The 14,327-nt window shown below is 37.2% G+C and overlaps 1 protein-coding gene across 1 annotated transcript; it reads left to right on the forward strand.

Moving 5' to 3' along the window:
• The first annotated feature begins 1,310 nt into the window (after nt 1–1,310).
• LOC149241684 (cysteine-rich receptor-like protein kinase 2) lies at nt 1,311–4,207 on the forward strand. Its single transcript, XM_089370625.1, has 8 exons — nt 1,311–1,767; nt 1,809–2,132; nt 2,320–2,448; nt 2,561–2,700; nt 2,895–3,105; nt 3,214–3,448; nt 3,605–3,749; nt 3,866–4,207. Exons 1-8 carry the CDS (start codon nt 1,311–1,313, stop codon nt 4,205–4,207), a joined length of 1,983 nt encoding a protein of 660 aa, XP_089226751.1.
• The last annotated feature ends 10,120 nt before the right edge of the window (nt 4,208–14,327 follow it).

Raw genomic sequence — 14,327 nt, forward strand, 5'->3', positions numbered from 1 at the left:
CAACATGGAGTCACCGTAAGTTGTCCCTACCCATTTTTTTAAAATATTACAAAGTTGGCCACGGTCAAGCATGGTTTAGAAATAAATCAGTGAATTTCATTGACAGTTCTCAATTGATACAGTGGTTGAAGATCATAAATTGTCCAATGTAATGTGTAAAATCAATTTCCATCATAAATTTAGTAGACGAGAGACATACAACATTGATGTAGGCCAATTCAGTCTTACTCCATAATGGGTGAATAAATTAATGGATGTAACACCAGGACAGACTCTTGTCCAACTTGATATATAGTATTAAGAACGTTTTCGAAAAATAATAACCTATCAAAAATAAATTTTGTAAATTTCAGAACAGTAAATTTTTTAAACATTAAATACCACTAAAATACCGTGTAACTAACATTTTGCCAATCAAATTCCAACCCTAATAATACCTCGGGCCTCGCTTGAAATCTCATCGAAAGCCTCATATCGAATTCAGTGTTCTTTCGAATATCACATCATTGTCTCTTCGGAAAGAAAATCACATCTCTGTCTCCCTCAGATTCGGATCGGCGGTCTTTTAAGAGCAAATCAACTCCCACCTAAATGCGCTTAAAATCTATACTTTAAAAAAATATTTTTCATTTTTTTTATTAAAAAAATAGGCAATTGGGACACGGTTAATTGTTACAACTAGAGTATTTCGAAGTATTTGAACATGACAAATTTGTATTCATATTTACTTCAAATTTCCAAAAACTTGTGAAATAAACTTCCCTGACTTTGCTTAATTCATTTTAATGTAAAATATAATTAAATTATTTTTAATGTTTTTATTTTTGTTTTATAAATTTTAAATTTAGTTTAATTATTTTATGTTTTTATTTTATTACTTCTTAATATAATTTTAAAATATCATAATTTTTAATATTTAAATATACAGAAATTAATTAAACTCTATTTTTTTATTTTTTATATAATTTTTAAATATCATAATTTTTTATATTTAAATTAATTTTTAAATATAAAAAATAAATAAAACGCTTGAGTTATAAAATTCAAGCTTTATTGCTGAAATTTATAACCTTCTGAGTAAATTTCAAACAAATGAACCAACGAATTTTCAAAAATATAATGCAGCCTCAGCCTCACCGTATCCGCGGGGACTTGGAGTCGCAGAACCGCGGGGACTTGGAGTGATGAGGGAGTGCTGTGCTTGCAGAATCAGTCACTAAGGTCTTCCAAATTGCAGAGAAAGTAACTACTAACATAGTCTTCCGCGCCTTAAGACAGAGAAGGGAGTTGAGTTCTTTCCCTGCCCTGCGATGGCGATGAAGCCGAAAACATCAATAATCAACTGTATGTTGTTTATCGTCAGTGCATGGACGCCTCTGCACCTCTTAGCAGCTGAGGATTTTAATAATTCCTACTGGGTTGATTGCGGGACCAACGAATATAGAGAAGGTAGCGATTTCCAGCATAATTTAGAGCGGGTACTTGAATCATTGGTGGGGAACGTTTCTATGACCGGATTCAACACTAGTGTTGAGGGCCAAAACAGCAGTAGTGCTGCTTATGGGCTTCTCCAGTGCAGGGGGGATTTAAATTCCTCGGACTGCCAACAGTGCGCATCGGGGACGAAGGCATTTCTTGTTGATAAATGTCACAACACCACATCTGGATTCGTTTTGCTAAACGACTGCTTCTTACGGTACGAGAATCATAACTTCTACAACGATTATAATGAGGGAAGCGAGGTTATGAATGTTGTTTGCGACAGCAGTATAAGCTATGTCCCAGAGCTGTTCGGAAATGTTTATTAGATACCATCGAAAAAGCTGTGCAGAATCCCCGACTTTTTGCTACCGATAAAGTCGACAGTGGTTTTTCAGATTCGAGGGAAATCTATGTCTTAGCCCAGTGTTGGAGAGATCTGTCCCCGACAAATTGCCGGTCGTGCTTAGTTGCGGGTCGGTCAAAGATATCCGGTTCCGGTCAGTTGAATAATTCTGCCACGGCATGCGCAACCGGAGCTAGTGGAGCACGCTACCGAAGTAGGAACTGCGATTTGCATTACGAAATTTATAGCTTTTTCAATACTTCAATCATTTCGCCGTTATCTCCAGGCCAGAGTACTACAGAATCCGGTATTTCTGTTGCAGCTCTTATAATGGTTGTGGTTTTGTTCATTTGGAGAAATAAATCATATAGCCAATTTACAATTTACAATATCTCATTTTGGTGCACTAAAATGTTTACAATGATGAGGGCTATAGTGGTACTGTTAAGATTTTATTCGGTAAGTAAACATAGGCTATATGTGTAAATTTGCAGGACGGAAACGCTCTAAGGTGCTTCGGATAGTTCTAGGCGTGTTACCTGCTCCGGCTGGATTAATTGTATCCATAGGCTTCTGCAAGTGGATTCGACGGAAACGTTGGCAACGGATTCGTCTAACCAGAGGTCCCCATATTGTCAAGTCATTAAGTGTGCGCCTTATTAGCAGGTATCTTATGAACTGCTCACCTATTGAAAAACCTCAACATTAATAGATGCGATGCAATTGTTTTTACAGGTGAGGACAGAGAAATCGGCTTATCGATTCCTGAGGTGAATCCGGAACTCGTTTTTAAGTACCATATTCTGAGAGACGCGACTTCCAATTTTAAAGCAGAGAACAAACTCGGCGAGGGAGGTTTTGGGTCCGTCTATAAAGTGAGTGTTACATCATTGCTTTCAATTGAATTAGGGGTTTGTTCAGCTACAGCTAAATAATTGGTTTTGAAATAAATAATTAAAAGCTGATTTAGAGTAAGCATTAAACAATTGGTTTTGAAATATAGAGTTGCGAGCAATAGTCCCAAGTGATACTGGAGAATAGAAATAATTTAAAGCTGATTGATGTACAGGGGGTTCTACCTGATGCACGCGAGGTTGCAGTTAAACGGCTGAACATAGGTTCAACGCAAGGAGACGCTGAATTCTTGAATGAAGCAAATCTTGTCAGTCGTGTTAAACACAGAAATCTAGTCAAATTGCTTGGCTGCTGCGTTGAAAGCTCAGAAAGGCTACTAGTTTACGAATACCTCCAAAACAGTAGTCTCGACAAGTTTATATTCGGTTGCTTCTTGCTCTTTAACTCCTTAATGGTTGCATGGATATTGATTTAGTTCAGTTTGTGTATGTAGCTTACTAGTTTTCTTAATTCTGGATATGTATTAATTACAGATACAACAAAAGGTCATTCACTTAAATGGAGACAGAGGTATGAAATCATAGTTGGAACTGCGCGTGGTCTGGCCTATCTTCACGAAGAGTCTCAAATTAGGATCATTCACAGAGATATTAAAGCAAGCAATATTTTACTTGACAATAAACACAGACCCAAAATAGCAGACTTTGACTTAGCCAAACTCTTGGGAGAAGATCAGAGCCACGTCAGCACTAGAGTTGCGGGAACTTTGTAAGAATTATCTCTCCAGTTAAAGCTATTGATGTCACAGTTGATTTAATAAATTATAATATATGACTAAACTACAACTCATATATCTGAAAATTTTATATAATTTTAAGACGGTTAAGATATGGAGAGCTCACTGTAAATGACATATTTATGCAGAGGCTACATGGCGCCTGAGTATGCCTTACGCGGACAACTGACAGAGAAAGCAGATGTATTCAGCTTTGGAGTTGTTCTACTTGAGATTGTGAGCGGAAGAAAGAATCACAGTTTGGCTCAAGGCACAGAGTTTCTCGTCGAAGGGGTATGGCTCACATGGATCTCATCTTTCAGGTGGAAATTTTCTAAAATCTTCATATACAGCATTGCCATGCCTTGCTAATAAATGTTTTATGTTCTTTTTGTGTGTCGGGCAACCAGACATGGAGACTGTATAAAGCAGAAAGAGCTTTAGAAATTGTAGATTCCAAATTGGAGGGAAGTTATTCGTGGGAGGAAGAGAATAAACTGATTAAAATTGGTTTGCTCTGCACACAAGCAACTTCGCTTTTGCGGCCTTCAATGTCGCAGGTTGTGTCGATGCTGACAAGTGAGCGAGAAAATATTCTATCGCCAAGAATGCCTGCTTTCGTAGATCTGCATGGTGTGGGAATACTTGACCGAGTTATTGACCCTGAGAGAACATCGAGCAGTGCAGCAACTTCTTCCACCACACCTGCCGAAATCCATTCTGCAGTCGCTGATCATTTAAGTGCCTGTTAGGATTACTTTATCTCCGCGGATTATAGGTACTCTGGAGCTGAGATGAAAATCAGGCAGTGCCTCTAGTAACGCCCTAGGGCGTTATTAGTGGTTACGTCAAACTGTGTATCCAAACAATTTAGGCTAGACAGTCATCTAGTAACGCCTTAGTGCATCATTAGTGGTTACGAAATTAGGTGCGTCAAATTGTGTATCCAAACAATTTCGGGTAGACAATCTTGACCCGGTGAGAATAGGGAGATTATGCAGTCATACTAAATTTAAATCATAGATAAGGCAGTGTGCTACGAGTAGATTGTCAGGCTGTACGACCTGCATTCCAACTGTGCAATCATTTAAATTTAAAGTAAATGAAGATGTTTCTACTGGATTCCAACTAGATTCGAATTCTCACATTGAAGTTCCATGTACTGTAAACGCCCTTTTCCAAGATTACTCATGTAAATGCCTTTAACTCTTCTTCATCATAGCTTATGTGTAGTTAATCCATTAAAATTGGTCTGTGTATGGTTTTATATGTTCAATATACATGGTTTTTTTAAGCATCTGAACAATTAAATGGGAAAAAGAAAAAAATAAAAATCTATAAAAAGATTGCTAATCAAAAGAGAAAAATAATAAACTTGACAGTTCCAGAATGGCAACAATAAACTTGATAATTCGATAATGACTAACTCCAGCTTACCGAAACATGGCCACGTGACAACTGATCTTTCTGTTTTTCTTCTTCACTGCAATCATGCTCATCCTAGTATTCCCTCACTATGCTAAATTTGATGAATACTATGCTAATTTGATTTAGTACAAGTAACCATATTAAGAAGGGTGGTATGAAAGGGAATGATGCATTATTATAAAAGGGGTTTTAAGATAATATTTGAGATAATTTTTAGGTAAACTGTCTTAACTTGAGACATAAAAAAAAATTGTATTGTCTTAAATATTGTTTTTAAATGGGTGTCTCAAATTATTGTCTCTTTAAAGACAATATATAACACAAACATTATTGTCTCTTATGAGACAATTTTTGGGTAAATTGTCTTAACTTGAGACAAAAAAAAACTTTTGTATTGTCTTAAATATTGTTTTTAAGTGGGTGTGTCAAATTATTGTCTTAAACAATTGTCCATATAAACACGACATATAACACAAGCATTATTGTCTCTTATGAGACAATTTCATTTTTGTCTATCTAGAGACAATAATCGGGATTAAAGACATATTGTCTTTATAGAGACAATATGTCTTTAATCCTAGCTATTGTCTCTCTAGAGACAATAAAAAATTATATTTAAAGACAATACAATATCACTTTTGTCTCTTTAGAGACAACATAAAATACTAAATCTAGAAAAATATCTCTCCATTGAAATAAATCAATATAAAAAGGTATTTAATAAAAAATAACTCCAATATTATTGATAAATTCATGTTAGGGCACACTAAAATTGAACCACCAACCCCCTGCTTAGTAAGGCAGGGGCTCTTCCATTGAGCTAGCACCCTTCAAAGAATTATGTGAGTTATGTTAGTGCTTGAAATTGCATATATAAGCATTGATTTAAAAAAAATTATCAACAAATAATGGTACGACCGTTATAAAATCTATAATCATGCAACCCCTATTGATCGGCAGATTTAATGGCATATGGTCCTAAGCAAATGTAGTGTCTTCGATACAAGTAAATCAGATCCAAATTGTCACTATTAGTTTTTGTATAGTTCAAAAATCTGATTGATAGAACACATCTTGAACTTTGAAGGACGGTCCCTAGTTTTGCAACAGGTCTCGTCTCCTTTTAAAACATTGGTTTCTAGAATTTGACCCTAAAAATACACTTATCTCTGCCATGTCTATATTGAAAAAACCCCCTAATATCCCTGGATATTTGTGAGAGCTAAAAGCGGAATTTATTGGAAACAGTGGGTAACCCATTGAACAAATCCATTCTCACAAACCAAATTGGATGAGATCTGTATTTCCTAGTTGTTTGAATAAAAGAGTGAATTATCATGTTGATATATTGTTCTGTTATCCACTACATGCATAGATGGGTCGATATCTAGATTTAATATGATTTAACGATCATGAAAATTTCCTTTTCTATCCAAAATAGATACACAAAAGTCACCAAAATATAAGACTATTTGTAACATGTAATTTATTTGATGATGATTTATAAATTGAACGTATAGTTTAAATTTTTTTAATACATAATCAAGGTAACCTCTCTCCTATTGATTTATTTAGTGAAGGCATTTACAAGGAAGCAACATAGTAGAACATGAAAACTCTTCAAGAAAGTTGCAATATTATATATAAATAAACATTAAAAAGTTTCAATCCAACCTAAATCCACACTAAATGTATGTATCAACAAGATAGCAAAGACATAAAATTGTCGAGTATTAACACAATAAATTAAGTAGAGATTAAATGTACCTCGATGATACCCTCCACACACCAAACCACATGCTTTAGAATTATAATATGAGAGTCATCTAGATGCAAAGATTATAGCTCTTGCCTCACAGTCTCAATACATGTATTATGCTCCATTGACAACTGCATGGCAGAAATTTCTCTTGTAGTCCCAAAACAACACGAGAATCTCCCAAAATTGAAACATAAAATATCCCACCACAAAGTACCCCTATTAAACAGCAAGACCCAACTGCTGCAAGTTGTGGATCTATAGGCCATACCTCTATACAAAGAGAAAAAAACCCCACTTCCATTGCTAAAAAGGCTTTTTGAAACACATCAGCAGACATCCCCTGCTCATCCATTGCAAATTCTTCAAAATTACAACCCCCACATAGTATTGTACAATGCATAAAATCAAAATGAATGTTGCACCATTATAGTCTGTCATCTTTCAAAGTCATTCAACCAACAAGTTTAGACCTTCAATGAATATTAGTAGAGAGATTAACCAAAGGGGATAACGAGATCAATAAACATAAAATAAATATAGGAATGATAGAAATGTTGTTTGAGATCTATGGCCTGTTTTTGCAACAGATTAGAAAGACCAACCAAGCTTGTGAATACAATTTTTTAGATTGGCTGTAGTTGTAATTCTCTCTGGAAAGTTTCTACTTTGTACATTAGTGTTTCAGATTAACAGATATTATATTCACCAGAAAAATTTGAAATGGACTCAAATGTTAGTTGAAACAATTACAGGAACCTTTGACTTACAAATCAACAATGCGGGACCACTGAGTTAAACTGGAGGTGGACAAAGTTAAATACTGATTCCGTTTGGAATGACGGAGAGCTCAAATTTGATGCATACTACCTGCACATTTTGCAATTTTGACCTTCTCGCTTCTGTGCTTATGGATACTAGGAGTTTGACAAAGTTTTCTTAAACATTGTTTCCCATATGCACTCACAATATTCATCCCTCTTTTTCTCCTACTTCGCCAGAGGAAAAATTGTTGCTTGGATACTACTTCTAACATAACAACATATCTATATCCTTCTAGATTAGAATACGGGTGCCACTATAAAAGAGTTTATAAGGACCAAAAATTAACATATACACAAAACAATTCAGGTTTAACTCATAGAAATGACAAATAGTAGATAGGACTTGGATGAAATAAAAGTTATAAGTAGAGAACAATTTAGTGTAATAAGAAATTCCACAACTCCAATAGTAATCAAACATTCGTGGGAGTATTTAAAGCTTACCATCATCCAACTTTCCTTGATGAATTTAATTGTGGATTACAAAATTATCAGAACTGTTGACATCAAACAATTTGGTTTGTTGAAATCTGCATCAAAACTCCAAATTGTAAATGTATAAACTAGTCTTTGTAAAATATTGTAATTCAAGGTATGGTAACCCAATTCACCTGAGGGGGTGTTGTTATCCTATTTATTCTAACATAAAAATAATAATTGAACAAACATATGTGTCTGAATCAAAATCAATTCAATAATTGTTGAGGTGCCATGTGATTATATCCTGGTATACTGCCATTGGCATCACAGTGTTGCATCGAGTCATGCTTCATTATTGAAATCTTTGTTAAAGGTACTAATTTATGTTCTTACAAATAGTAATTCTAATTAGTCTTCATTGAAAATAAAAAATGGAAAATAAAATACAAAACTAAACCATCATTAGCCAAGCTCTTAGGTTAATCAACACATGCATTGAGTTCTAGTCTAGCATTGGCATCAAATTCCAATGCACATTCTCATCAACATTGAATGTTTGTTGTTGGTCATAAATTATGCTATTCATGATGCACAATCATGACTCAGAAATAGAAACAAACAAACAATGAACCATCTTTTTCCAAGTTGTTAACCAATTGAAAATTTGAAGCCTAGACACTACACCCAGTTACAGTCTTCATCAGTGTTGAGACTGTCCAAGAGAAAAACACAATGGACCTCTTATTCAAAGAGTCAATTTGTGGTGATCCAAATTCATAGTTTAATTAGTCAAATTGATAAGTTCAAAAGAAGAAAAGTGAACCATTGTAAGATTTTGCACAGATGCTTGCCTATCTTCTTGCTCACTTTTACATTAAAGATACACTGAGAATGCACACCATATCAAACAACATGCTTTTCAATTAAACTACCTCTAAACCAACATAATATTTCCATGCTTGCTCGCTTGTTTGTTCATAAGTGATTTCTTGCATCTATCCACTCAACAGTTTATACAACCTGTTCATTGCTTTGGCTATGTCAATAAATGGAGGATTGTAGTGGGGAATGTTGTGCCATGGTTCTATACTAGTGCGTGGTGGGGGAAATAGGGTTATCGAGACGTGACCCCTACACCCAAGCAAAAACTGGAATTGACCCTATACTTGAGGGATATAGGAATCAACCTGTCATTGGGAATCATGGTTTCATCCACCCCACTGGTGAAATATAACAAGTTTGAAGGAAGAAGAGGAGATCCAAGTTGGTTTTATGATGTTAAGGTGGTGAGTTGATGGATCAAAGGTAATATTCTCACTACCATCACTTGGAAGGTCCCACAAGCTTTTAAGGGAGCCACCAATTCTCCATCATATGACACAGGAAGTCGTATGTGTGGGTATGATGGAGATGTGAAATGAGGTAATTATCAACTAAGTTACAATCTAACTAGTGAATCCAATACCCACTTGGGCTTACTTTTTATTTTCCTTAGATAAGAAACATTGAAATAATTAAGCAAGCCAATATTGAAACAAAAACTAATTTCTGAGAGTGGTTTTCCAAATGAAATATAATAACCATCCTTACATGCAGATCATTCTAGGAACCGATGAGAAATACTTAATTGTAGTAAATGCTAAGGCATAATGTTTTGGGCCTGAGCAAATATTTGACAAATTAGCCAAATTTAAATCTATAAAAAGTACCAAGAACTAAGCACAAACTATCACACTTCTTTATAGTTAGTGTAGATTACAAATCCAGTGATGAAGAAAGCTAGTAGCAGAAGTCCCAAAACCAGAAAAATATTTTGCCAACAAACACACTTCTTGCATGTTCCATTTGGTCTTTCAGCCTATTAAGCAATCAATATCACAAATATATGTAAGACATAAAATTAACTCACAACTTATCTTCCATCTCTTCCATCAGGACCCATAAATGCTTCTAAGTTATGTTGTTCAATGGCTTATTTCTCTATTTTCTCAGTGAAATTCTAAGTTATTTTCTTCAATGACCATAGTGAACAGAGAGGAGCTTGAATGTTGCCCAATACAAGTTCTCTGAATAGATTTTAAAGCTAGCAGTGAAATATCTTCTCCAAAAATTGAAAGTTAGCAGTGATGGTGTTGCAAATATGCCACACTTCAGGTGCAAAGATTGAGTTGTAAGGGATTTTTTTCCTTGCATAAATTATGGGATCCTAGCACTCATGCTTGGAAGTAGTGGCAACATCTCACTCAGGAGTTTCCCCCTTGATCATAGAGTTGCAAGACCTTATACCATCATCCAAGTTGTTCAAGAACATTGATATTCCTAGGCCATTTTGGCGGGACTGGGAATGGAGGTTTGGCCCCCTGTTTCTTCAATGCGACTCCCATAGAATTTTTTTTGTGCTTCATGAAAGGCATATTTGTTCCCTAATTCTTAACGCATATTTGGTATATAATTATCTAGAAGAACATTGGGTTTGTCATATTCATAGAATTTGGATGGTGCAGATTTCCAATATGCTGCAAGTTTTTGTGTGGTGGGTCATTTATCGAATTCCTTCCAAGGTTAGGTTGGACAAGAGTTCTCAGATATACTCTGCCCAGTTTGAAATAACTTGGAGACTGTCAAGCACATTTTCTAGGAGTGTTGGTTTTCCAATTGATGTTGAGGCTTGTTTGAGACTACTCAGCATGATGTGTTACTTCAAGGCAAGGTGCATTGTCACACTACCTTGTATAGTGATGGTCATTCTATAGTGATTTTCTAGGGCCTTGGAATTACATGTGGATCTCAGTGTTGTTTATGCCATGGAATTCAGGTGTATGTTTATTTTTAATCAAGAGGTTTTCTCTCTATCTACTTTCAATACATTGTCAAAAGATGAGGTACAACATCAGCTTTAGCCTTTTAGCCTTTTGGAAAAAGGAATTTTTGATCTGATATTCACCCTATGAGTGACATCAGTTAAAGATTTATTAAACTAAGGTATTACAGACTCATGTGTTGGTGTGTGTTCTATGATATTGAAGCAATGGATCAATCAAATTGCCAATACACAGAGATTAAAATGGAAAAGACAGTAGAGAAATACAGTACGCAACACAAAGACACAAACAATTTTAATAAGGAGTTCACCCTATTCTCCAGGGCTACGTCTCTGGTCTAGCTTTTAATGGTGGCCTTGTTTTATTGTGCCTTTGGGCAGAGAATTTACAATACAGCGACTCAATGTGAGTTCACCTGAAGTAGGTTTTTGCTTGCTAGGGTGGTCCTTGGATTCCACAAGCCACTGGAGTACACAGACTCTTCTTCTTCCTACCAGCTCTGTGACCTTCTGGTCTACAGTGGAAAGAGACAAATGTGATGCTCAGTCCAGACAGATTCCTCTATGGGATGGCTTGAATCTTCAAGCTCTCTGGTGCTCGATGCTGCCTTTGGTCAGCTCAACCGTCTGTCTCTTCTGCTATGCTTTACTATTCTCTGTGTTCAGTCCTCCTCTCAGGGTTCACTGTTCCACTTCTTCGTCTCTCGACTTCGATTAACTCGACTTTCAACTTACTGTCCTCATCCTCTGTTCATGGCTTTAGCCATTCGAACCCTATGCCTGTTCGGTTCCTCTTCCGCCTGTCAATTCACCTTCTGCAGCGGCGCTTGGAGTTCCCTGCTCGGCGTCATCATCAGCACTTAGGGAGTGGCCACTTGTCCTCCTCTAAATGGTGCCAGCATGCTTCGTCGATTCGTTTCTTCAGTTACGTTGTGGATGCATTATTCCTCCACCGTGGCAGTCAAACGGATTCCAAATCCCTTTAAAACGCGGTTTAATTCCTTGTCGATTCCACTTCCTCCATCGGGCACGATCTCAACCGTCCGATCTAGGCCCTCTAGATCCGACGCCATATGCTCGTTTCGCGCGGTTGACTTGCTTGACCAATAGCGTGCGATCAACGGTGGTTTTCTCTCACCTCCGCCTGCCACACGTTGATCGATGTATGGAATCGCTCTGCTCTCATCCAAAACCTCTTACCGTTTAAGGGCGCCCCGATCAAAACCGTCGGTTTCCCGAGCGCAGGTCCCGCCGTTGTGTTTTGGCGCTTTTTCCCTTTTCCGCCCACGGTCCTTTAGTTCCCCCATGCGACCGAGTGCTCGGGCTTTTCCTTCGCGGCCCTCTTTGCCTAGCGATGCGCGATTAGCGCTAAGTGTTAAGTGCTAATCGCGCATCAAAAATCACCTCCTTTTCCCATTTCGGGGCTCCCAGGGGCTACTTTGGCCTCCTACGCGGTCTCCATGGGCCTCGGTCAACGCGCTTTGATCGAGGTCCTCGTCGTTCCACGTTGGCTGCCATTTCCACTGGTTCAGGATGTTTTTGATCATTATTTTGGATTTCTTTAGATATTTGTTCGACATGATATAGTCATGGTTCTTTGACAATCTTTCATGGATCCGATTCAGATCACGTCCTTCCCACTGAAAAAGCTTTTGGACCACCAAAAGTTGGTTTTCAAGCATAGACTAAGTGAGGATACTGGTTCTTCACTTGTCCAATCTCAATCCACTTTGCGCTGCTCGGCTTTGAACCTTTGAGCCCAATCATAAGGTACTCAACATCTCCCCTATGCATTGTCCTCACCTTCCTGTCCAGGACTGTGTCTTCCTACAACTGACTGAGGTATTCAGGTAGCAGGTCATCAATAGAAGGTAATTGACTTTGCTCTTCAGGGTCCTTAATCATTGAAGGTTCAAACAATCTTAAGCAATCTTCATTTACGACTGAGTAGATGTGCATGTAAGCTGGTAAATCAAGGCGGAAAGCATTTTCACCAATCTTCTCAAGTATCCTAAAAGGTCCATACCTGATAGGCTTTAGCTTTTTACCTTCACCTTGCATCCTGTCCTTGCTGATATACAGCGAGACTTGGTCTCCAACTTGAAAACTATGCTCCATCCAATGCTTATCATGCCTAGCCTTAGACTTGGCCTAGCTCTTTTCCAACTGTTCCTGTACTGCCTGGTGGATCTCCTAGATCTGTTCAATGAATCTAGTTTCCTTGTCCACATCACTCTGTCCATCAACCATGGTATCTTTACCAAAGACAAAATCCAAAGGAGACCTTGGTGTGAAACCAAAACAAGTCTCAAAAGGAGATCTTTGTGTAGAAGAGTGTTTGGCTCTGTTGTAAGCATGCTGCACATAACACAAGTGTTCATCCTAAAGCTTAAGATGTTTACTACAATATCCTCTCAGTAGCTAGATCACTGTCATGTTTACTACTTCTGTCTGGCCATCTGTTTGTGGATGAAAAGTTGTGCTTTTCTTCAACTTGGTGTCCATCAGTTCCCGCAGACTAGACCAAAACTTCCCCACAAATCAGGTGTCTCGATCAGATACAATGGAAGTGGGTAATCTAAAATGAACCCATACATGTTCAGAGAACAATTTTGCAGTCTGTTCAACTGTGATCTATTTACTACAAGGTATCAAAATACACATTTTGCTGAACCTATCTACAACAACATATAGATAATCATGACCTTTCCTAGATTTAGGCAGTCCTCCAAAAAAATCCATGGAAACACTTTCCCAAGGGTAAGAAGGAACTGGTAATGGAGTGTACAAGCCTAGTTTTCTATTGTTGGGCTTGCTTTTAGCACACATGGCACACCCTCTTGCATATCTAGAAACTGTCTCATTCATTTTTGGCCAATAGCAGAATCTTTGTAGCTGTGCAACTGTTTTACTTACCCCAAAGTGACCTGATATCAAAGAAGTGTGTTCTTCCCTAATTATCTTTACTCTCTCAATTTGTGGAATGCAGAGTTTACCACAATGATATAAGAGTCGGTCTTTTGTATGATAGTCCAATTCTTCTACTCTTTTGCCTTGACTCAAAGTTGCATATACATCTTTAAAGTCTATATCCTGAGCATATTGTTCTATGTAGCTCTCATGTAGCACAAAATTATGCTTAAGTATGGTAGATGCATTTATAATGGGTCTAGATAACATGTCTGCAACCTTGTTATGTATGCCCTTTTTATATCTGATGACCAAGTGAAACTGTTGTAGAAACCCCATCCATCTGCAATGTCTTGATTGCTACAACTTAGTTTGGGAGTGTAGATATTGAAGTGGCTGATGATCAGTGTGTATTACTGTCTCTTTGCCCATTAAGTAATGTTTCCACTTTTTCACACTCTAAACTAATGCATACAATTCTTTATAATATGTAGGATAGTTAACTACTGCATGATTAAAAGTCTCAAAATGATAACATATGGGTTTGCCATGCTGTGTCAACACTGCTTCCATGGCATAGTCACTAGCATCAGTTTGGATCTCAAATGGTCTTTATAGATCTGGCAGTGCTAGTACAAGTGCTGTACTTATTTTCTCTTTCAAGGTGTTGAAGGCTTTTTGATGTTTGCCTCCCCACTGAAACACCTTAT

This window comes from Pinus tabuliformis, chromosome 8, assembly GCF_031772625.1.
Source record: "Pinus tabuliformis cultivar Carrire ecotype Pingquan chromosome 8, CPIR1, whole genome shotgun sequence".
Classification (NCBI taxonomy): Eukaryota; Viridiplantae; Streptophyta; class Pinopsida; order Pinales; family Pinaceae; genus Pinus; species Pinus tabuliformis.